Raw genomic sequence first — 20,616 nt, 5'->3', positions numbered from 1 at the left:
CCTGAGAAAGAAAAAAAAAAGCTTAAAGTGTTTTTTTCTTCTTTTTATATCTAGCTGCAAAGTAACATTTCTAGTTTTTAATTTTCTGTACGAAAATAAGAATATAACGGAAAAAAATGGAAAAAAAATGTATCTCTGCTGAAAAGTAAAACACGTGTTGGACTTAAGTGGCACAAGAAACCATTGCCAAACGCAACGCTCAGGGGACTTTTATTGTGAAGTTGAACCCCTCACGAGCTCTCACTTTAGCTGATTTCATATGATGATCTGCTCACAATCTACAAGTGACACTCAGCAGTGACTCCACCTGCAGGGAGTTTGGAGATCAGACACTTAACAAGCTGAGCTCTTCCCCAGCGCATGTGAACCGATCTGAAAGCCCTACGCGTTCACTTTTACTGTAAAGACTGGTTCTGCGTCTAACTTTATCCGGAAACTTTTCGCCATCTCCCTTTCGATATCACGGATCGTTCTGGCACGGAGATGTATCAAAGAAAACGTCTTGGATTTGGAGATGTGCTGGGTTTTTAAGAAGATCATTTCGACTGACGTTTAACTTCATCTGGATCTGAAAGTTTAACGTCTGATTTCGTGCCGTCAGGTTACTCCCATAAACTTTATAACGGACTTAATTGTTTAGTTTAGTTATAAACGTTAGTCATGATCGGAATTGAGGCACAAGCCTCGGTTTTTCGGTAGTTTTGCTTGTAACAACAGTGTAGGAGATAAGCCACTGAAATGTAGTTGATCGCGTGTTAGCGGAGATCTGAGCTACGTTGTCGAATTTTACAAGATTCCGTTTGGAATTGGCTAAGACTCATATAATTAAATAACACTCTATGTATTTTTTCATATGATTAAAACAGCATTTGACCAGGTTTTTAACCTGTACATTAATATATAAATATTAGAAGTTACCCCAAAGCCCAGGAAGTAGAAAGTAACGTTACATAGAACGTGATTGGTTGGGTTGGACTGTAAATAACAACCATTTTTGTAAAAGAATATAGTATAGCCATCTCCAGGATTTCTACAATGCGGGATTCGTCTGGGAACTTCAGTCTTCTACACAAGACTTGCTCTCTAGTGGTGCTGTTATGTTTCCTTCACATCTTTGTCACGGTCATATACTACATGAGGAATTCCGATTCAAGGCAGAGCTTCGTACAAAATCAGCAAAGCCCTCAGATCCACAGGAAACTGACCGAACAGACAGTCGCTTCAGAGGAGTCCCCACAGAACCTGCCATCTGTGTCTAATGTCACAGAGACCGAGAAAAAGCTGGAGACATGCCCCGAAAATCCACCTGGACTGGGTGAGCTGCGGTTTGATTTGACCTGATCTCTGGACACTTGCTCGAAGAGAGAGAGAGATAGTATAATATAATTAGTATTTGTTTACTATCTATCTATCTATCTATATATATATATATATATATTTATTATGTATATATAAATTCACACAAACATATGTATATATTAAAGAAAAATATTTATATATTGGATATATAAATAACTTCACTATAAATATATACAGGTAAATACATATAAATATTTTCAAAATATGTTTTGTGTGTTTATCTATATACATAATAAATATACACAATATACACATTACACACACATTATATGAAAAAAACTATATTTTGGATGCAATTAATCGTTTGACAGGATTAATATATATAACTTTCAAATGTATTATAAAATCATAAGGGTTCTTTCGAACTTTTTACTGGTATGCAGAAATTTTAGTTAAAATGTGTTTTTTTTTCTCTTGAGTTTATCTATTTAGTTTGCGAAGATCACAAAAATAAAGACATTTTGCATATAGAAAATGAAGCCTATGTAAAGGACCATTACTTGTGTTTGTATTGTGAAATGACGACTACAACTGAAAAAATCCAGGCTTCACTTTCTTATTCAAAATATACTTATTTTCCTAATTGATTTCAGGGTTAAATATGCCTGCACACGTTCTGGACAGTTTTAAATAACCCCATCTTGGCTGTTCTAGAAAAAAAAAAAAGGCTTCGTATAACAAATCCACATACGAGTTTACATTGATTTTGCCAGTGTATTATGATTCAGCACAGTGTCGTTTTTCTGAGACATTTGTGGTTGTCATAAATGATGTGACCTGTCACTTTGTGTTCCCTCTGTCAAGATTCCAAAAACAAAGCATGTTTTTACAGCTGCCGTGACTCTAGATGTTAACATTTACCCCTCTCTGTAAGTTTCTGTTGAAAATACAGTGAATTCATCTCTCATGCATGAGTGTTACGGTAGTTTTCACGGTATCTACTGATGTTGATTCATTAGCTTCACTGAAGCCCTGTGTCGTAATGGAAAAATTGGCCGAGAAGCTTTGTGTTACACGGTTATTTTGTCTCGGCTATCTTTCTCTTTTGTCAGACAACATTGACACTGCTGCTTGTAGCAACAGTACTATGATAATGTAATTGGATACACCTTAGTGCGTTGAATAATAATGAGTTCTCTAAGGAGAGATGGTTTACTTTAAGACACGAAGTAGCACTTGGTTGGTTTTTAATAATCTGGATTATTTGCTTTTTTAAAATATGCTCAATGTCTCCATTAGTAATTTGTGTCTTGTTTCTTCTAGTGGGTCCGCTTCGGGTTGAGTTCTCTGACCCGGTCACCTTAGACAAGGTGAGGACAGAGAACCCAGCGTTGCAGCCCGGTGGACGGTTTAAACCCACAGAATGCATCGCCCAGCAGAAAGTGGCACTCATCATCCCCTTCAGGCACCGCGATGAGCACCTGAAGTACTGGCTGTATTATTTACACCCCATCCTACAGCGCCAGCAACTGGACTATGGCATTTATGTCATCAACCAGGTTTGTCAGTGCAATAAAACTTCTGCAATCTTTGACCGGAGAGTTTTTAATCTGCAATTGCAGAAGAGTTCAAAGGCCTGTGGTGCAGTTTGATGTTATCATTAAGTTGGAGGTTAAATATCTCTGCTTGTTTGTTGAAATAGGCAACTATTTCCTCTTAAAATGAAACCTGATCAGATGCAAGTGTACCCATGCTTCTCTTGAAAACTCTTCAGAGTAGATTGGATTAATTTAACCGTGCAAAGAGCTTTGTTTAGATATGTCATTTGATGGTTCAGAAAAAGCAAGGCAAACATCAGGCTGCTTGACTTTATTGAAATGCTCTTGTCAGTTTTTAAAGTACACTGTACCTTGAAACATTTGAGCTCGGTGTTTACTGTGATAATGAGTTCCTTTTACAAGCTGTGTTTTGTATTATGCTTCTTCTTTTAATCTACATCGTCTACTCTCTTTTGTTATCTGGAATGTAAACTCTCTGTTACACGGGACGTGCTGAGGCATGAAGTTTGGCATGTGCTTTGCCAAGTCCTCTTTTCTCTTTCATTGGCCATTTTGAGTGATGTAGCTCACAGACATGGTAGTTCACAATTTCAAACATGCTTGTACTTAAAATGTATTGATACTGTTTAACTCATACTCGATGGTAATGGCAGTATTTGCCATCCCTAGACTGAGGAAGACATGTCATGTACATGTACATTTAGTATTGTGGCAGACACTTTTATCCAAAGCAACTTCTAAATGAGAAATAATGAGTGGTAGGAGTAGAGCAAAAGCCGATTGAGAAGTCCCAGTATTCAGATTAGGGAATTTGTATTGAATGAATGAATAGTGCTTTTTTTCTGTGGATTCAAACATTTGCATTTGATCAGCACAGTCTTGCCACATCAAAATTAAAATCTATATTTAAACTTATTTGTATTTTTTTTTTAAATTAGAATTTATTTAGATGTACATTTTGGCATAAGTGAAAATCCATTTAGCTACTACAGCAAAAACGAATATCCAACTGAACACCTTTTTAATTTCTTTAATTATGTTCTTTAAATTAAATGCATTTATTTAATTGTACATATTTTCATAGATGATTAATCGCAACATCAATTTAGCTCCTACAGCAAATACTAACATCCCACTGAAAGCCATTCCTCCATTGTTCTATTAAAATTTTGGCATTTTTAATTTAGTAAATCAATTTAATTTAGCCTACATGTAAACTTCCATTATTTGTTTGGTAAATGCATTTCCATTAATTTTTTAAAATAATAATTGCTCATTTTAATTGGTAACCCTTTATAATAATGTTCCATTTGTTAACATAACATTGTAAACTAACACTAAAAAATAATTCTAAAGCATTTATTAATTTATGTTGATTCAAATATAAACTAATACATTATTCAAATCTTTAATGGACCTGAGCTAACATGGACTGACGATGAACAGCTGTTTTTTAACAGCCATTAAGACTGAAGCAAATACATTTGCTCATTGTAAGTTAATTGTAGTTAATGCATTAAATATTATTATCAAATGGAACCGTATAGTAAAGTATTACTTTTTAATTGATGTAAAACAGAAATACTGATTTGGTGCTGTGTAAGTTTGATAATTACAAGCATGCTTGTAAGGAAAACTGATACTGGTTAACTGATATTGCACAAAAGTACTAGTACTTTTGACATCCCTATAAATACAGGAAGACATGTACATTTACATTTAATATTGTAGCAGATGTTTTTATCCAAAGCAACTTACAAATGAGAAATATGGCAGGCCATTATGCGGTACACAGCGTCACAGCCATCAGAAAAAAGTGCTAAACCGAGGTACAGTACACAGTACTGTGGTAAAGATAGCTGCTGTTTGAGGCTGGGTGTACTTTCGAAAAAAGTTGAGCGGCCTATTGTCATCATTCAGTAAATGCCCATAACTTTCAAGACTTGAACGAGGTGAGATGCAGTGCTGCAGTTCTTGTTTCTCCTTTTATTTGGGACTCGCAGAACCGATGTCTTCATCGAATCCAGTTATAGCAGCCAGTTATAAGTAGTTTGGGAATTTACCAAGTAAACGAAAAGACTAATGTGTAGCGTTCAGTGCGTCTCTGCTCTAAAAGCACCTAAATGTGCTCGCCAAGAAGGTCTTGGACCTGGCACGTCCCGATTTTGCTGAGTTCGATGTGTTCCTGGGTTAACTTACTCTGTTGACCCAGGAACAACATTTTAATCCAAAAAGGTATATCTCTACACTAAACCTAACCTTAACCATCGACTCTTCCCTAAAATCAAAGGAAATTATAGATGAATGACACTGATGTAAAAGCACTAAAACTGATTGTAAGCCTAAACTATATAACTATAAACAGGTTCTTCAAGTCTGATTGGTTAATCACAATGTTGTTACAGTGTCAACAAAGATGCTTTGTGTTCTTTGTATACTTGGTTCTGCCTTGGAGCTGTCAGCAGTTTTCACTGATTGTGTGTTCTTTAAAGTGTTACTTGATCGTTCTTACTAATTATTCTCTTACTCTCTTTGCCACCCCCTTCTTTTCTCTGCACTTTGCATTTATTTTTTCACCCTTTCATCCTACATTCCTTCCCTTCTTCCTGTTCAATCCGAATCCCTTTTATGCGCATCAGAGGCCCTTGCGCTTGGGCAAAGGTGTGACGTCTGCTTGCTCTTTCTCTGGCCAATCACACTACGCTTCACTGGCTGCGTCTGAAGAATGGTAATGTTGGCTTCTTGATTATCTGACTTCTATTTGTCGGTTACTATTTCCTTCCTAATTGTCTCTCTCTTTCTCTGCCCTCTGTCGCTCACTCTCTCAAGTTCCTCGTTTTCCCACAGATGACAATTCTGTGCCAAAAATACAGGGTTTCCGCGGGGTCTAAAAAAGTCTAAAATTTCCAAATCACAATTTAAGGCCTTAAAAAGTCTTAAATTTGCTGGAGTATTGTGTTCTAGGTCTTAAATCATTTTAAACAGGTCTTAATTTTCCTACGTCCATGTAAATCTCATTGAAACGCTCCCGCAGCGCTTTGGAATGTTTTTTTTTTAATTTAATCCGTGGTGTTGTAGTTCCTTATTTCGCTAGTCCAAATATAATTGGCTGTATTACGACTACAAAATAGACCAATATGCAACCACCAATCAGCTTTGAGCTTTCATGTTATTGGTGCGAGTCTCTTGGATACCACAGACAGATGTAAAACGGATTTTTTATTCAGCTATGGGGAAGTGTAAGTTTAGCGATACTTGGCTTGAGAAACCTGAATTTAGTGCTTGGTTAAAGTCAGTTGCAAACAATGTATTTGAAGCCTACTGCATCTTATGCAAGAAAGCAATTAAATTGGGAACGTTGGGTGTACGGGTGCTGGAGTCTCATGCAAAAAGTTATAAACATCTAACTGCTGTGAAGGGTCTCCAGCAAACGACAGCCATCAGCCAGTTCTTGCAAGTATCTGACGGCTCCAGCAATACTTCTACACTGCCTAGGCGAGGCCCACACAGTAGCTCCGCAACTCCCGCAATCGACCTCCGTGTCGCTTTTGGATCAGAGCCAACACTAAAAGCGGAGGTGCTCTGGGTTCTCCACACGGTGACTAGACACCAGTCCTACAGTGCGAATGAGGAAATCGGGGAATTGTTTCAAACGATGTTTCCGGACTCTGAGATCGCTAAATCCTTCAAGTGCGGGAAAGATAAAACGTCATACATTACGCGCTTTGGAATAGCGGATTTTATAAAAAGAGAACTAATTTCCAAAATCACGGGACCGTTCGTGCTGATGTTCGACGAAAGTCTGAATCGCACCACCAAAACGAAACAGCTGGACCTGCACATACGTTTTTGGGAGGGCGGGCAGGTGCAGTCAAGATACCTGGGATCCCAGTTCATGGGGCATGCAACAGCTGTCTTCAGTACTATGTTCAGTTTGGATAAATTAATTTAGTTTGCAAGTAATTTTGAGACTCTGCGTTTCCTTTGTACGTTTTTTTTATGTCGTGATATAGGTCTTAAATTTCATTCATAATGGTCTTAAAAAGGTCTTAAAAAGTCTTAAATTTGACTTTGTGAAACCTGCAGAAACCCTGAAATAGCTATGTTTTGTCTTCATTTATTGATCACTTCTTCTAATCTCTTTTAAGATGTTATCCATTTATTCACTGGAAAGAAAGTAATCTAAATCATTATTTACTCACCCTTATGAAATGTGCTGCTAATCTTTCTGTTGAACTCAAAAGGAAATTATTGAATGTAGTTTAATATAACATTTATTTTCTCTACTGTCCTCATTTTCAGAAGTTTGCATCTATCTGTGCTTTTACGTCTTTCCTATATGAACAATGAAGCTCTTCTTCACTTTCAGTTCTTTGTGTTTTGATTCCTCAAGGGTCTTAATCCTTTTGTCTATTTTTTTTTTAACTCGCTAAAATGTGAATGGATCCTCCAGTGACACATTGAAGGCCGACGATCAGATCTGGTGGTTGACATGTGAGAACTCTGCTTTATGTCAGCTCAAAAGATGGCCAAAGAACAGGACGATCTGGTTCTTCAAAGCCAAGTCTCGCTCTGAATGCGCAGGCCACATCTTCTGAATCAATCATGGATGTCGTCTCCTCCTCTAGAACAAGCGCACCTCAGTTCTTTCAGGGCAGCTCTTTTGAGTTTGCTGTGTGTTATAAAGGAGACGATTGCTACTCTCTGTTGGGTGCAAGGGGGTTAACAGATAGCTCTGGACTCCTGAGGCTCAACCTTCATTAAATTTCCTTACACAAGCTCAAGTGCCGCCGTGATGCTCTTCAGAGGGAGAAAAGGTGGGCTCCAGACAGGGAGCGCATCCATTAAACATGACCCAAAAGCCCAAAGCTAGTCAATGGAAATGAGTCACCTTGGAATGTCAAATTTGGGCTTTCATGGATCTTCTTTGCAAAAATGTACCATGGTAACCATAGATTCCACCACTGAAAACACAAAGAAACGTTTTATTACTGTGAAACAGGGCTTCCCAGACTTTTTTCTCAGCCAAACCCTTTTGACCACAAATATTAACATGAAGTACCCTTGAGTTAATATGTCAGTAATTTAGCATGGTTCTCACGGTTCTTTTATTTTTAATATTTTAATTTTAGATCTTACAATATAATTAAATTATTTTTGTCATCAATTTGCAAATCCCAGTTTAGGAAACCCTGCTGTAAAATGAATATTTATAATTCGCTTTAGATCTTCTACAGCCACAGAGGAAGAAGCTCAAAGTTGTCTGTCTTTTTCTTTCTTTCTTTCTTTCTTTCTTTATTTTTGGCAATGGTGGCAAATGCCACATAATACCACGTTGGCTTTGTCTTAGTAACAAGAAATAGCATATTTTGCCTGACACTGATTACCAATGGTCCCTTTTTGTTAAAAACAACTACATTTCATTAGTTACTGCAGTCAAACATGGTCTTTTCTGTCATTACACACAAAGGCTAAAAAGTAGTTTTTATATGTAAAACGTTTTTAATCTTATTGAACTAGTAGGATTTTTGTTTACGAATGATGAAATATAAATATTCAAATTGGCCAATATAATTCTTTCTGACCATTCTAATAAAGAAATTCTAAAAACGTTGTTGTATTTTTATTTAAGCATCATTTGCATGAAAATTCTAATTTGATTGTATTTGTATTTGATTTACAGTGTAAAGGATGGCTTTTAGTTTTACTACTTTTAATTAATGGATAACTTTTCAAAACCACAAGGAAGTGTAAATTTGAATAAATAATTTTCTCTGGTATTTATTTCCTTTCGATATCAACCCAACCTGAATCATACAGATCATGTATTCTTGCTTTAGGAAAAGTAGTCTTCTTTGTGAAAGTGTTATGGATGTTCTGTGTTTGTCTCCTGTCACCTGCCAGCCATGCTGTGAAAGACTGAACAGATAGCAGTGACGTGCTCCCATACAGCATACAGTTTTTATCAGTTTAAACATACCTACCCGCTTTAGCAAAGACTCTATGGCATAAAATGTCATGCTACACATTGCAATGCTTTATAGACATTTAATAACCGGTTTATACGTTTCAATATCATTTGTATAAAATGTGTATTTTGCCGCTTTGTATCATGCCCTCATCTTCTCTCTGCTTAATGACAGGACGGCGAGGATACGTTCAACCGTGCCAAACTCCTCAACATTGGTTACGCGGAGGCTCTGAAGGAGTATGATTACGATTGTTTTGTCTTCAGCGACGTGGACCTCATTCCAATGGATGACCGCAACTTCTATAAGTGCTATAATCAGCCCCGGCATCTCTCTGTGTCTATGGACAAGTTTGGATTCAGGTATTTCTGGTCTTTGTTGACTGTTGACTGTTGTCTCATGTTGCAGCTTAATTGTGTATTTTCAGCCACGAGCCAGGATATATTTATATTTCCATGGATTACAAAATACGCAGGCTAGCATGGAACAAACAGGATTTGTTGGAACATGGTATCTTAGAATTTCCTTGAAGTATTATCTTGGATCTATGTGCAAATTTATATGCTGCGGCGTATATATTTACATGAATATATTTACTGTAATAGGGAGGAGAGCATTACAGTATTTACATGAGAATTTACATGTTGAAACTGGTTGTAGCTCATCTGTTTAGATCTTCGAGTCTCGCGGACTGTTTGCACCTGGTCACTTCATGGGTTTTCTCTGAAAAGACCAGGTGTAAAATAAATCTTTTGATCGTTTGATCGCTCGGATCACTTTAGGAGGTGGTCTGGGACACATTCCTGATAAAAACTGGACGAGTGTTAATGCATTTGTCATAATAACGACACTAATTTAGCCCTTCAGCTGGTGGTGCCCTAAACGACCGCATATGCCTACAAATGGCACTAGTGGTTGGTCTATGACCATTTTGTTCTGAAAAGAATATTTTGGGTCAAATTGCTGTAAATGGTTCCTCCGTAAAATTGAATGAAAAACACAGTCAACTAGATTTTCATTGGTAATCCACAACAGGCTCCAGATGCTGTTTATTTAACCCGGTCATATTTAATCCAGAATGTCCTTAAACCTTAGGTTACCCCAGCAGGACTTTGACCTGTAATAAGTGAGTCACTTTAAATAAAAGCGTCAGACAAATGATAAAGTAGCAGCATTTGGATGGGAATATTCTAGCAGCGTCACACATGATTCCCATTAGGGCCTATTAAGAGCTAAACTGTCTTCCTGAAATGAAACTATAGCTTGAGGGAGCAGTTTGTACCAGTGACCTCCAGCACAAGCTTTGTGTAACATGAGTGTGATGCATGTGACAGCGTGTGTGTGTGTGATCACGTGTGTCCTTTTGTATTTACAGTGTGTAATGAGGAAATTATAAAGGTTAGGTTTTAAATTCGCGCACACACTGAAGCAGTTGTGTTGCTCTTTTGTAAGACTTTTATAAGGTCTTTACGCCGTTCACCACCACTAGCATGGGCCGCAGTAGCTGGATGGCTTTTTTTCCCACAGAACTTCAAAAGCATCTGGATGTAATTTGTAATTTTCAAGAGTTACTGTGCAGAAGAACGTCAGACTAGAGCGGGCCAGAACCTGATGTAGGATAGTGTTTGCTCATTAATTTCAAACAGAGACACCTTTGTGTAGAGACCGTTACGTAGTAACTGAAATTTAAGAAAAATTTCAATAAAATGCTAATGAATGTTTTGGATTGGACAAACTTTTGGTTTAAAAAAAAATATGCTTTTCCTCTCGGTGCATTTTTGTGTTGCTTTGAAAGTAATGTTGAATGCACATTCACTTTATCTGTTCATGACTTTGCTGTTTCTAAAGGGACAGTACACCCAAAAATGAATTTATATATTACCTTTCACCAGTGCTGAGTTTTTACTACTGATTACATGTAATCTAGATTAACTAATCAGATTACAAAAATGTAGTACTTGTATTTAGATTATATTACATTTTAAAATGATCATAATCCGAGTACAGTTGCCTTTTTTAGATTACAAATTATTTACACAATAAGCTATTCATAATTTCGTTTAGCTTTGAATATTCTCAATATAGAATGGCCATGTATCTAAATAATTTAATGAAACATTCAAATTTTCACAGATCTCTGAAGTAATGGACACCTTGACATGCAGATTAACAAATAAAATATTTCAAATTTAAAAAGGGCATTTTTAATTTGACATTTTCATCACTTCATAAACCCTCGGCAGCTACATTGAAATAGTGTAGTCGTGATTTACAGTAAGTTTTGAAAAGCAAATCTGCGCGTCTGTTTTAGTATTATAAGAGTTACCAGAGAAACAAATAATAGCAACTCCATGTAGTCTTGTTGTTGTTGTTGTTTGTTATCTGCTGACGTTCAGGTTTGGGAACATTCTTTAGAAGAGAGTAAGGGCTGTGGTTGAAGGCATAGTGATCTGTTTTATCTTTTTATTTACTGTAAAAATGTAACACAATGTAGCACAAGAAACTGCTGAAACCGTAATTTTGACATCAGCTACTTATAATCGGAATCAGATGACAATTTTATTTGAAATTTCTTTTTAAAGCTTGTATGAAGATTTGTTCTTTAGTGTTTTGCAAAATAATACAGATGTAAAATAATGTAGTGATTTACAGTAGGTTTTAAGAGTGAGCTATGCATCCATTTTAGTGTTATTAGTAGGGATGCACTTAGCCGATATTTAGTATCGGTATCGGCTCTGATACTGACATTTTCTGCCGGATCAGGTATCGGTAAGACAAATCCAATCCAAAACCAATATTCTGTAAAAAAAAAAAAAAAAAAAAAAAAAAAAAAAGGTAAAAAACATTATAAAGCATCATAAAGTTCTTGTGCACTATATTCAAAGCATTGTGAAGACGTTCCATTTGTTTAATGTGAGGTACAAGTGAATATTTAAGTTAATGTAAACTTCTCTCCACTGTGCCTGTCTTTTGATATTTTTCTTTAAAATTAAGTTGCCTATATTTAGTAGATTGTGTTTAACACACAAAGCAATGATGGTCAGGTCACCACACTGAGGTAAATATATTCTACACTGATTAAAACTGGATTGGTATCAGGTTCTGAAAAAATGGTATCGGTGCATCCCTAGTTATTAAAGACCTTGAAAGAAATAATAGCATCTCGGATTACAGAGTGGTGATCTTGTGGTTATACTGTTCAAGTTTGCCAGTATTTTTAGAATGCGGTGAGGGGTGTGTCTAATGCTGTGTTCACGTCACCTCAACAATTTCAAATTCAAGTCAGACCTGAAAGTAGTTTGTTTTTAGATCAACACCAGCACCAAAATGGATTTGTAGATTAGTAACAATTAGTAACTTAATAACCTCTAAGTTGATTTCATTTTCAACATTAATATTGTGGCTTCTCTCACACTCCTGGAAAACCTTAACATATCAGAAAATTTTCAAGCTTTGAAGAGTCCACATGAATGGTCTAGTTCCACTATTAAAAATAAAGGTGCTTGACGATGCCATAGAAGAACCTTTTTGTCTAATGGTTCCGTAAAGAACCTTTAACGTCTGAAGAACCTTTCTGTTTCACAACATGTTCTTTGTGGCAAAAGAAGGTTCTTCAGATTCTAAAAAGGTTGGAACGAGATGGTTCTTTAAAGAACCTTTGACTGAATGGTTCTTTATGAAACCAAAAATTGATGTTTTTTGGGCCATCGCTGTCTAGAACCTTTTAAGCACCTTTGTTTTTAAGAGTGTATGCTCCGATTTAAAGCATGTATGTGAAACACGTATTTGAGTGTGTTTTCTATAAAACAATAGAAAATATTTAAAACGTATTTTACAGTCTTCCTTATTTCATTTGAAATAGTCCTGGTGTTTAACTAATTATTTTTTAGCAGTACAGATATTAGATACAATTTGGTGAATTATTATTATTATTTTTTTTTTTTTACTATGTAACAAGACACTGTAATTTATAATTTGTTAAATGTTTAATTATTAATAAATGAATAAATTAAATCGGACAACAATCTTTGATGCTTTTAGTTTGCTCAGGAGTATCGCACACCAAACGGGTTTAACTGGCATCCATGTTTCCTGACGGCCAAATATTGTTATGGTTATCACTGTCAAACACACGTTTGGGTTAGTCGGAGTGACACCGCCTGATAATTTACAAGTTCAACTGGCTTACAGCAAACCACAGAGGCAGCAGATGTTTATGGGCTCAAGTTCAGCCCTCTGCCAGTTCTCATTAGTGCACCGTTTCCCTATAGAGAAAAATCAAGCTATGTGCTGCACTTCTTCTGCACCTGACGTAGCAACTGCCACCCAACCCACAACTGTTCCTCTGTGTTTCTATCTCTCTCTCTCTTTCTGTCCATTTCTAACAGGTTGCCATACACGCAGTACTTTGGTGGCGTGTCATCCCTGAGCAAAGAACAGTATCTGAAGATCAATGGCTTTCCAAACAACTACTGGGGCTGGGGAGGAGAAGATGACGACATATTTAACAGGTCAGATTACTTAAAAGACTGCTTCACCCAAAAAATGACAATTCTGTCATCTGTTTACTCCCTCTCATTTTGTTCTAGACTCATCTGCTGAGTGTTTGTTTGTTTGTTTGTTTTTCTGTGGCACACACAAACAAAAACTGAGTTTTTAGTAAATCTTCACAGATTTATAGCATAAAACAGCAGTTTATAGTTCTTATAAGCCATTTCTGCCATGGATAAAGAAAAAAAATAGAAAGTTAATTGTGACTTTTTAACTCACAATTCAGACATTCAGCTGAAACTAAATGTCAAAATTGTGAAACAGGCTTTTTTCTGGCGGCTATCTTAAACATCATTGCTTACTAAAAATAAGGACAAACAAGTTAGGAACATCATGAGAGTGAGAAAAGAATGGCAGCAAATCACAATGTGAAACATCTTCCTTGGATTTCCATTTGTGCACACCCTCATAAGTGTGTGAAGTCTAGTGTGAACGCTCATTTACATTGAAAAACACAGTGTTTTCATCCTAGAGCCCAGCTCTTTTATGTCTTCTAGTGCAGTTAACCGAGGAAACCTCTGATCCAGCAAAAAACGGAAATGTAGATTCAGCTGAGGCTTCCATTTTAAGCCCCACACATCCTGTTGCTGTGCTGTCAGAATGGCACTGCAAAATCAGAAAGCTTAAGCATGTGATAGAGCACACACACCCTTTCAAAGTTTGGGTTCTGTATGAATTTGTTCTTTTCGAAAGAAATTAATACTTTTGTTTATCTAAGATTTTTACTAGGGCTGTCAAATGATTAATTGCAATTAAATGCATCCAAAATAAAAGGTTGTGTTGACATCATATGTGTGTACTGCATATATATAAGGAAAATAAGTTATATTTATATATTTATTTAAATTATATGTATATATAATTATATATATATTTATTTATATATTTGACTACAAAAACATAGATATAAATTTTTTTATTATTTTATTATTTTGGAGACCCGCGCCAACCCGTACCGGCAAAGTTCAGCACCAGATCCGACCCGTCACCCGTGATAATATCAAAATTGAATCCGCACCCATCCAGACCTGTTAATATTTGTCCCGTTAACCGATCCGCACCCGCGATAAATCACACATGGTAAAATCATTCCAATTAAAGTGCTTTATTTTTTTATCTTGCACGTCTCTCAACATCAGCATGATAAAACGAAAGTGCACTTTGTTTTGCGCCATTCAAGTAGCCTACCATTGGCACCTAAATAGGCTATGAAACTTGATAACTATACGCAAATAGACCTATTAATGAAAAAAGAAAAGAACGAGAAAATACAACCCGAGTCTGTCACTCACAAACTATGCATTTAGGTTACTGTGCAGGAAAAGGTTACCGTCCACAGTCCCAGGTTTAAGTTGTGTTCTCCATTCTTGAATTACAAATCCAGCTGTTGAAAAGTCTCTCTCTCTCGCAGCACTGTCGCAGTGGTGGTGACGTGATGGGTCAAATGTCATAATATCATATTTGTAGCGGATGTGTAATGATAATTTAGACATACAAATATTGCACATATTTTTCATCCACGCTACTACCCACCCACAAGGAGTTAATTATCCGCCCGCATCCTCACCCATGAATTTTAGGAATTTTTAAATCCACCCGTTTCAGCCACTTTTCCGCGGGGACCCGACCCATTGCAGGACTCTTATGCATATCTATTTTTTCAAGGAATATATATATATATATATATATATATATATATATATATATATATATATATATATATATATATGTGTATGTGTGTGTGTGTGTGTGTGTGTATCCTAAAAAACTTTTATTTTAGATGCAATTAATCATGATTAATTTTTTGATTATTGCAAAAAATCTATTTCAAATAAATGCTGGTTCTTTCTTTTGATCAATGAAACCTGGGGGGGGGGGGGGGACCACAATACACAAACCACAAACCACAAAAAAAAAAATTTCCACAAAAGTATTAAGAACAACTGTTTTCAATGTCAATAATAAGAAGAACTCTTTCTTGAGCATCATGTGATTCTGAAGACTGGAGTAATGATGATGATAAATTCAGCAGAATTTTTTTTTTTTAATATATAGAAAATAAGCAATAGAAATTTTAGTTTTTTAATGTATTCTTAAATAAATCCAGCTTTTACAAACAAAGTAGACTCTTTCTTTTTTTTTTTTTACTTACCACCTCAAACATTTGAAGTATAATGTAGTCAACAAAATGTAATAGCGTAGTATAACTGAAATGCCCTGTTTCATCACAGTTGGGAGATAAAGAGTATTTTGCCAGCAGCATGGACATGGCAGATAAAACCTCTTCTCATCAGCTTGTCAGGAAGATGATAGAGTTTAACGTAATCTTATTTGCATGTTGCAGAGTACTTTTCCACACACTCAAAAAAATGACTCTTTGGCTGAACATGATTCTATCATGGACAGTGGTTCCACATGTTTGTACCATGTTATTTGGACATGAATAAATCAAGTTATAAGGACTTGTCTACCTTTAGTTGAGTTTACTCAGTTTGCTTTAGTTCATCCTACATGAAATATCTGAGTAGAGATAATATGTTTACATCATGTAGAACCACTGTCCATGCAAGTTTAGCCAAAGTGTTATAAAAACATTAGCAAGTAAGATATAACTTTTCTTTACACATGATGTTAATTGTTTGCAGTTAAAGGATGTTACTATGTGTACATCATACACAAGCACTCTCATTAAAGTTGCTTTTTTTTAAATTAAGTATTTTAGACGTTCTTTCAACCAGGTCCTCAACCCAACCACAAGCTCCACACTTCACCACAATGGTAACTCGCACAAAATACACCAATATAAAGTCTTTTAAAATGCCCACATAATAGAGCATTATACATGAAAAAGTCTCCTTATTATCACATTTTATTAAAAACTGCATAAAATAACACTTTATTTCAACATTTTCTCTCCCCATATCCAGTCCTGTGCAAAGCATGATGGGAAGTGTAAAACTTATTTTGAGGGACTTGATTGAAACATGTTCTTTCAAAATGAAAACTTTATGTTAAACCAACGAGAGACAGGTTTAAGTCAGTTTAACATGACACAATCATGTTGAAATGAAAAATAGCCAAAATGGCATTAATTCAACATGAATTGTTCAGGTAAAGTGAACAAAACTAAAAATTCATTTTTTTGAGTGCAGCCAATTTTATTCTCATGCGGTGTTCATTTTTTTTTTATTTATAAAAATTTTTGGAGACTTTCACGACTGTTATTTAAAGGATAGTGGAAAGTTGCATCATCCGCATGAACACCTGCATCTGTCAGCTGCTCAGCCACAGCATTGGATCATTCAGGAAACAGAAGATACTTGCAGAGCAGGAAACTGCTTTTCATATTCAAAATCCAAATAATACTGGTTGTGCTGTCTGAACTGATTTTGGGACTAGATGTGTGCTAACATAAACGCTGTTTATGCTACAGATGTAATAGGTCCCTTAAACTGACAAAAAAAATTATGTGGGTACTGTCGCTTTAAGATTTTTGCCTGGCAGTTAAAACAACAGGCGAAAGAATGCATTTGGAACCACCCACAACACCATAGCAACGGCAGAACAATGTGCTGAATAGAGTGTAACAGGTGCTGTTACTTCTCTTTTTCAGCTACTCTGGTTCGGGAAGTTTTTTTTCTTTTTCATTCATTTTTCCAATATGGATTTAAAAAAAATGTCTCTATTAAAGCACCATAATTCCTGAACCAGGCCAACCAGTAATGAGGTGTATTAATATATATATATATATATATATATATATATATATATATATATATATAAGTGTTTTAAAAGAGCATAAAGAGACTCGATTGCACAATTTGTGGTGCTTCATGGGAGAGGGGGCGGAGCTCTGGGTTCATCTACGTGTTAGGAAAGATCAATATCTATCATGTTTATTGGCGTTTTTAAAGATACAGTTCACCAAAAAATTTAATCTCTCAATGTCTCCATTATTTAATTTTTTTTCTTCAGTTGGATCTAATGTTGTTCTCTTCCACTTCTAATTTGTCTAGACCGATAGACTTTGAACCATATGTATTAATTATGGACTGAACAGAGACATGTTTTCACAGGGTTACCTCCAAAGGGATGTCTATATCAAGGCCTGACGGGATCATTGGAAAATGTAGGATGATCCGCCACGAGCGAGACAAACAAAACGACCCCAATCCACAGAGGTACTTGAACACATTACAGCTTTATGGCTGCTTAAAAGTTGAACCACTCTGATAATCTAAATACTATGTCATATTTAAAAGATCAAATTGTTGGGGAATTAAAAAATACATTTGTAACATACTGCACACTGAACTGAAAGTGATAACCACTGGTGTCAGAGCAATGCCAAATTTGTGTAACAGTAAACAAACCTAAGTTATGTATAAGGTTATACAGTCCTGTTTTTTGTGTAATCGTAATTATGTCATTTTCTGTCACAGGTTTGACCGTATAGCTCACACGAGGGAAACAATGGCAAGCGATGGGATCAATTCATTAACATACAATGTTGTTAAAATTGAGAAAGACCAGCTATTCACCAAAATCACAGTGGATGTGGGCAAACCATGATTCCTGCATAGTGACCCAACATAAAACTGAGTGAAACCGCAGCGCTAGCTGTCGAAAAACCAAATGTGCCTTGATGTATCAAGTCAAATGGATCATTTTCAAAGTGGATTCTCTATTTTTTCAAAAAGACTTGTAAGTACTTCGAAATGTTTTTCCATCTTTGCACATGTGATGGTGAACAAAGGGGTCTGGACTCCTTTTGCAATTGTTTGGCTGCTAAAGGAGACACGCAAGGGTTTCAGGTTGTCCTCAAGGCGACAGGCTAACCTTGTTCTGTCTCAGACACTTCTGCTGAGGAAAAAGACTATATTTTGAGCCATTCAATGGAAGCAGCATATTAAAAGCGATCTGAATCGCTAATGAAAATTTCCTTGTGGTGGGACAAAGTATGGGAGTTGCTGTGTATGGGATTATTTGGTTTGTGTGTTTGACAGCAAATATTTAAAGGGTTGATTTTGTTCATCAGCAAGCTACGCAATGCAAAAAAAAAAACCAATCAAGGGCTGTGGATGCTCTCTAATCATATACCAGCAACAGGCATTCTTGGGACTGTCAGTTTTTTGTTTACTTTTATTACCTATTGCATCTCATTATCTCGTTGCTGTACCAGGTTATGTGTCTTTGTTAGGGGTGAGATGTCTGAATGTATTGGCTTGCATGGTTTTTATTCTCATGTGCTTGATGCATATCGGACCATTATTATGTTTGCTGGAACGCCAAAGTGGTAGCCTTGCATCTTAAAAGACATGAATTTCCTTCCTTGCTGTTTTTGATTTTTTTGGATTGCAAATCTGTGCAGTCAAATGCAGCATTATCAGGTCAAGCTTTTGAATTTGCTCGGTCCTTTATTGCGTGGAGAATTTCTCAGATCTATGCTGGTTATTAAGGGCACAAGAATATTCAAGCTCTCTACTGTAATGAAAACATGAAGCCATTGAGAACTTTGCTGAATTTACCTGTTGATAACTTGTTTTTTTTTTTTGTTTTTTTTTTTTAGTTTAGTTTTTCTCTCGTATGTGCTGGTCTCCTCAAATTCTTTTGAACAAAGAAAACAGACAGTGTTTTATTTTAAAACCTGTCATTGTGGAAACCAAAAATGCCTTTCAACTGTCAGGGGAAGACAAAATGCTGACGAAGCAAATGAATGTATGTCAGCTGTTTTGCTCAAGTGCTTTTCAAGATGGCGACTAACATTTTTTTTTTCCTCTGTGCCGAGCACCCCAAAAGAACCATAGATTTTCTTTCCAGCTTGAAAACTCTCCAATGCCTTATAAAAAGTACTTTGCACCAGGAAAGAAAACTACCTCTCCACACGGCACAGAACTCGCAAGCAGAAGGGATAAGCGGCTTATGCTGTCTCTCAAACCAAATGCTTTGTCAAATAATCATAGCCTTTTTTCCTCTTAGGTCAGTTGAAGTGAGGTTTAAATCTGTTTAGACAATGGTCTTATTTGAGAGCCAGCACATTATTCAATTTATTTTTTAGTTTTCATTTTCTGTGTTTCAATGCTTTGTTTGATTTCTCTGTTGTTTTCAACACAACTTATTTGGTTCCTATTTTTTATGTTATTCTTACAATAACATTCACCTCAGCTTTATGGTAAAGTGTAATGAATGCAATGTTGGAATTGGAAATTAAAATGGAAATTAAATCAATTAAATTGTGTATGGTTTAACTCTGCTTTTGTGTTGTGACTTGAAATAAAAGAACATGTTTTGTCTAGGGGCAGCCATTCATTGCCTTTTCAATAGAATATAGCTTATAGGGTAATGTAAATGTCCATACACACAAACCAGTAAATCTTGCCTGAACACATATGTGATCTTAGCTCAGAGATAATGTTTTTGTCTCTCTCTATCGTTATATAACATAAAATGATGAATGGAAGGATAGATAGACTTTGTCTAATGTGTAAAATAAACATTTTTAGGATTTTCCTCTGAATATTGTTTAGAACTGACACTGAAGCAGTGCCAGAAAAAACATTATCAGGAAGTCAAGATAAACAGTAGGCCATGCTTTGGTTTTCTCATGGTGGTATGTGAAGTTGAGCTATTACCAATGAGAATGTCACTGTATTTAATGTTCAGTTCAAATTGTTTTGGGTGCATGACGTACAACACTATACATGCATTTTTGCATCTAGCATGTTTCTGTGTTTGTTACAATTAAAATCTATTATGACCGTGAATATGAAGTTAAAAGCCGTCCCCTGTCACTAGGGTGTTCCAGGTTGTTCCAGCTGAACGATGTTCACAGATGTAGAACATTTCTGTACAATTCAACATGAAATCCCCGGCTGATCTGGCTAACTATTCAAGGCAAATCAACTGGGTGATCTTAAGCACTCAGAGAGAATGAAGTGGGAATTAAAACAATGTTTGCACAAGGTCTGCCATGCCCTAGAGACAAACTTGTTTCCTGGTGAACAAACTGGTCAGAGACTCCCAGGTCACCTCAGTGCACAGAAACCAGCAAGACCAGATTAATGATGCGGTTTATTTTTTTAATATTTTTTTTACAACCTCAACATGGCCTGTGGCTTACCAGTCGAGATCACATGTGAGTCATATATTTAACCCTAAAAAATAAGACAATCAAGTACATTTGCCCAAAATTTATATTACTATAATATGAAATCTCATTGCTTTTGTGCTGATTAATA

The 20,616-nt window shown here is 36.0% G+C and overlaps 1 protein-coding gene across 2 annotated transcripts; it reads left to right on the top strand.

Moving 5' to 3' along the window:
- Positions 1-274: 274 nt before the first annotated feature.
- On the top strand, positions 275-19,673 carry b4galt1l (DP-Gal:betaGlcNAc beta 1,4- galactosyltransferase, polypeptide 1, like). Of its 2 annotated transcripts, XM_052574470.1 has the most exons (7): positions 1,167-1,315; positions 2,164-2,228; positions 2,623-2,858; positions 9,002-9,189; positions 13,216-13,338; positions 17,455-17,559; positions 17,821-19,673. In XM_052574470.1, exons 2-7 carry the CDS (start codon positions 2,207-2,209, stop codon positions 17,948-17,950), a joined length of 804 nt encoding a protein of 267 aa, XP_052430430.1. In that variant the 5' UTR covers positions 1,167-1,315; positions 2,164-2,206; the 3' UTR covers positions 17,951-19,673. The 2 variants fall into 2 exon arrangements, with proteins under 2 accessions (XP_052430429.1, XP_052430430.1); XM_052574469.1 differs by lacking the exon at positions 2,164-2,228 and having other exon boundaries at positions 275-1,315.
- The last annotated feature ends 943 nt before the right edge of the window (positions 19,674-20,616 follow it).

This window comes from Carassius gibelio, chromosome B14, assembly GCF_023724105.1.
Source record: "Carassius gibelio isolate Cgi1373 ecotype wild population from Czech Republic chromosome B14, carGib1.2-hapl.c, whole genome shotgun sequence".
NCBI classification, from domain to species: domain Eukaryota; kingdom Metazoa; phylum Chordata; class Actinopteri; order Cypriniformes; family Cyprinidae; genus Carassius; species Carassius gibelio.
This window is presented reverse-complemented; position numbering and strand designations above follow the sequence as displayed.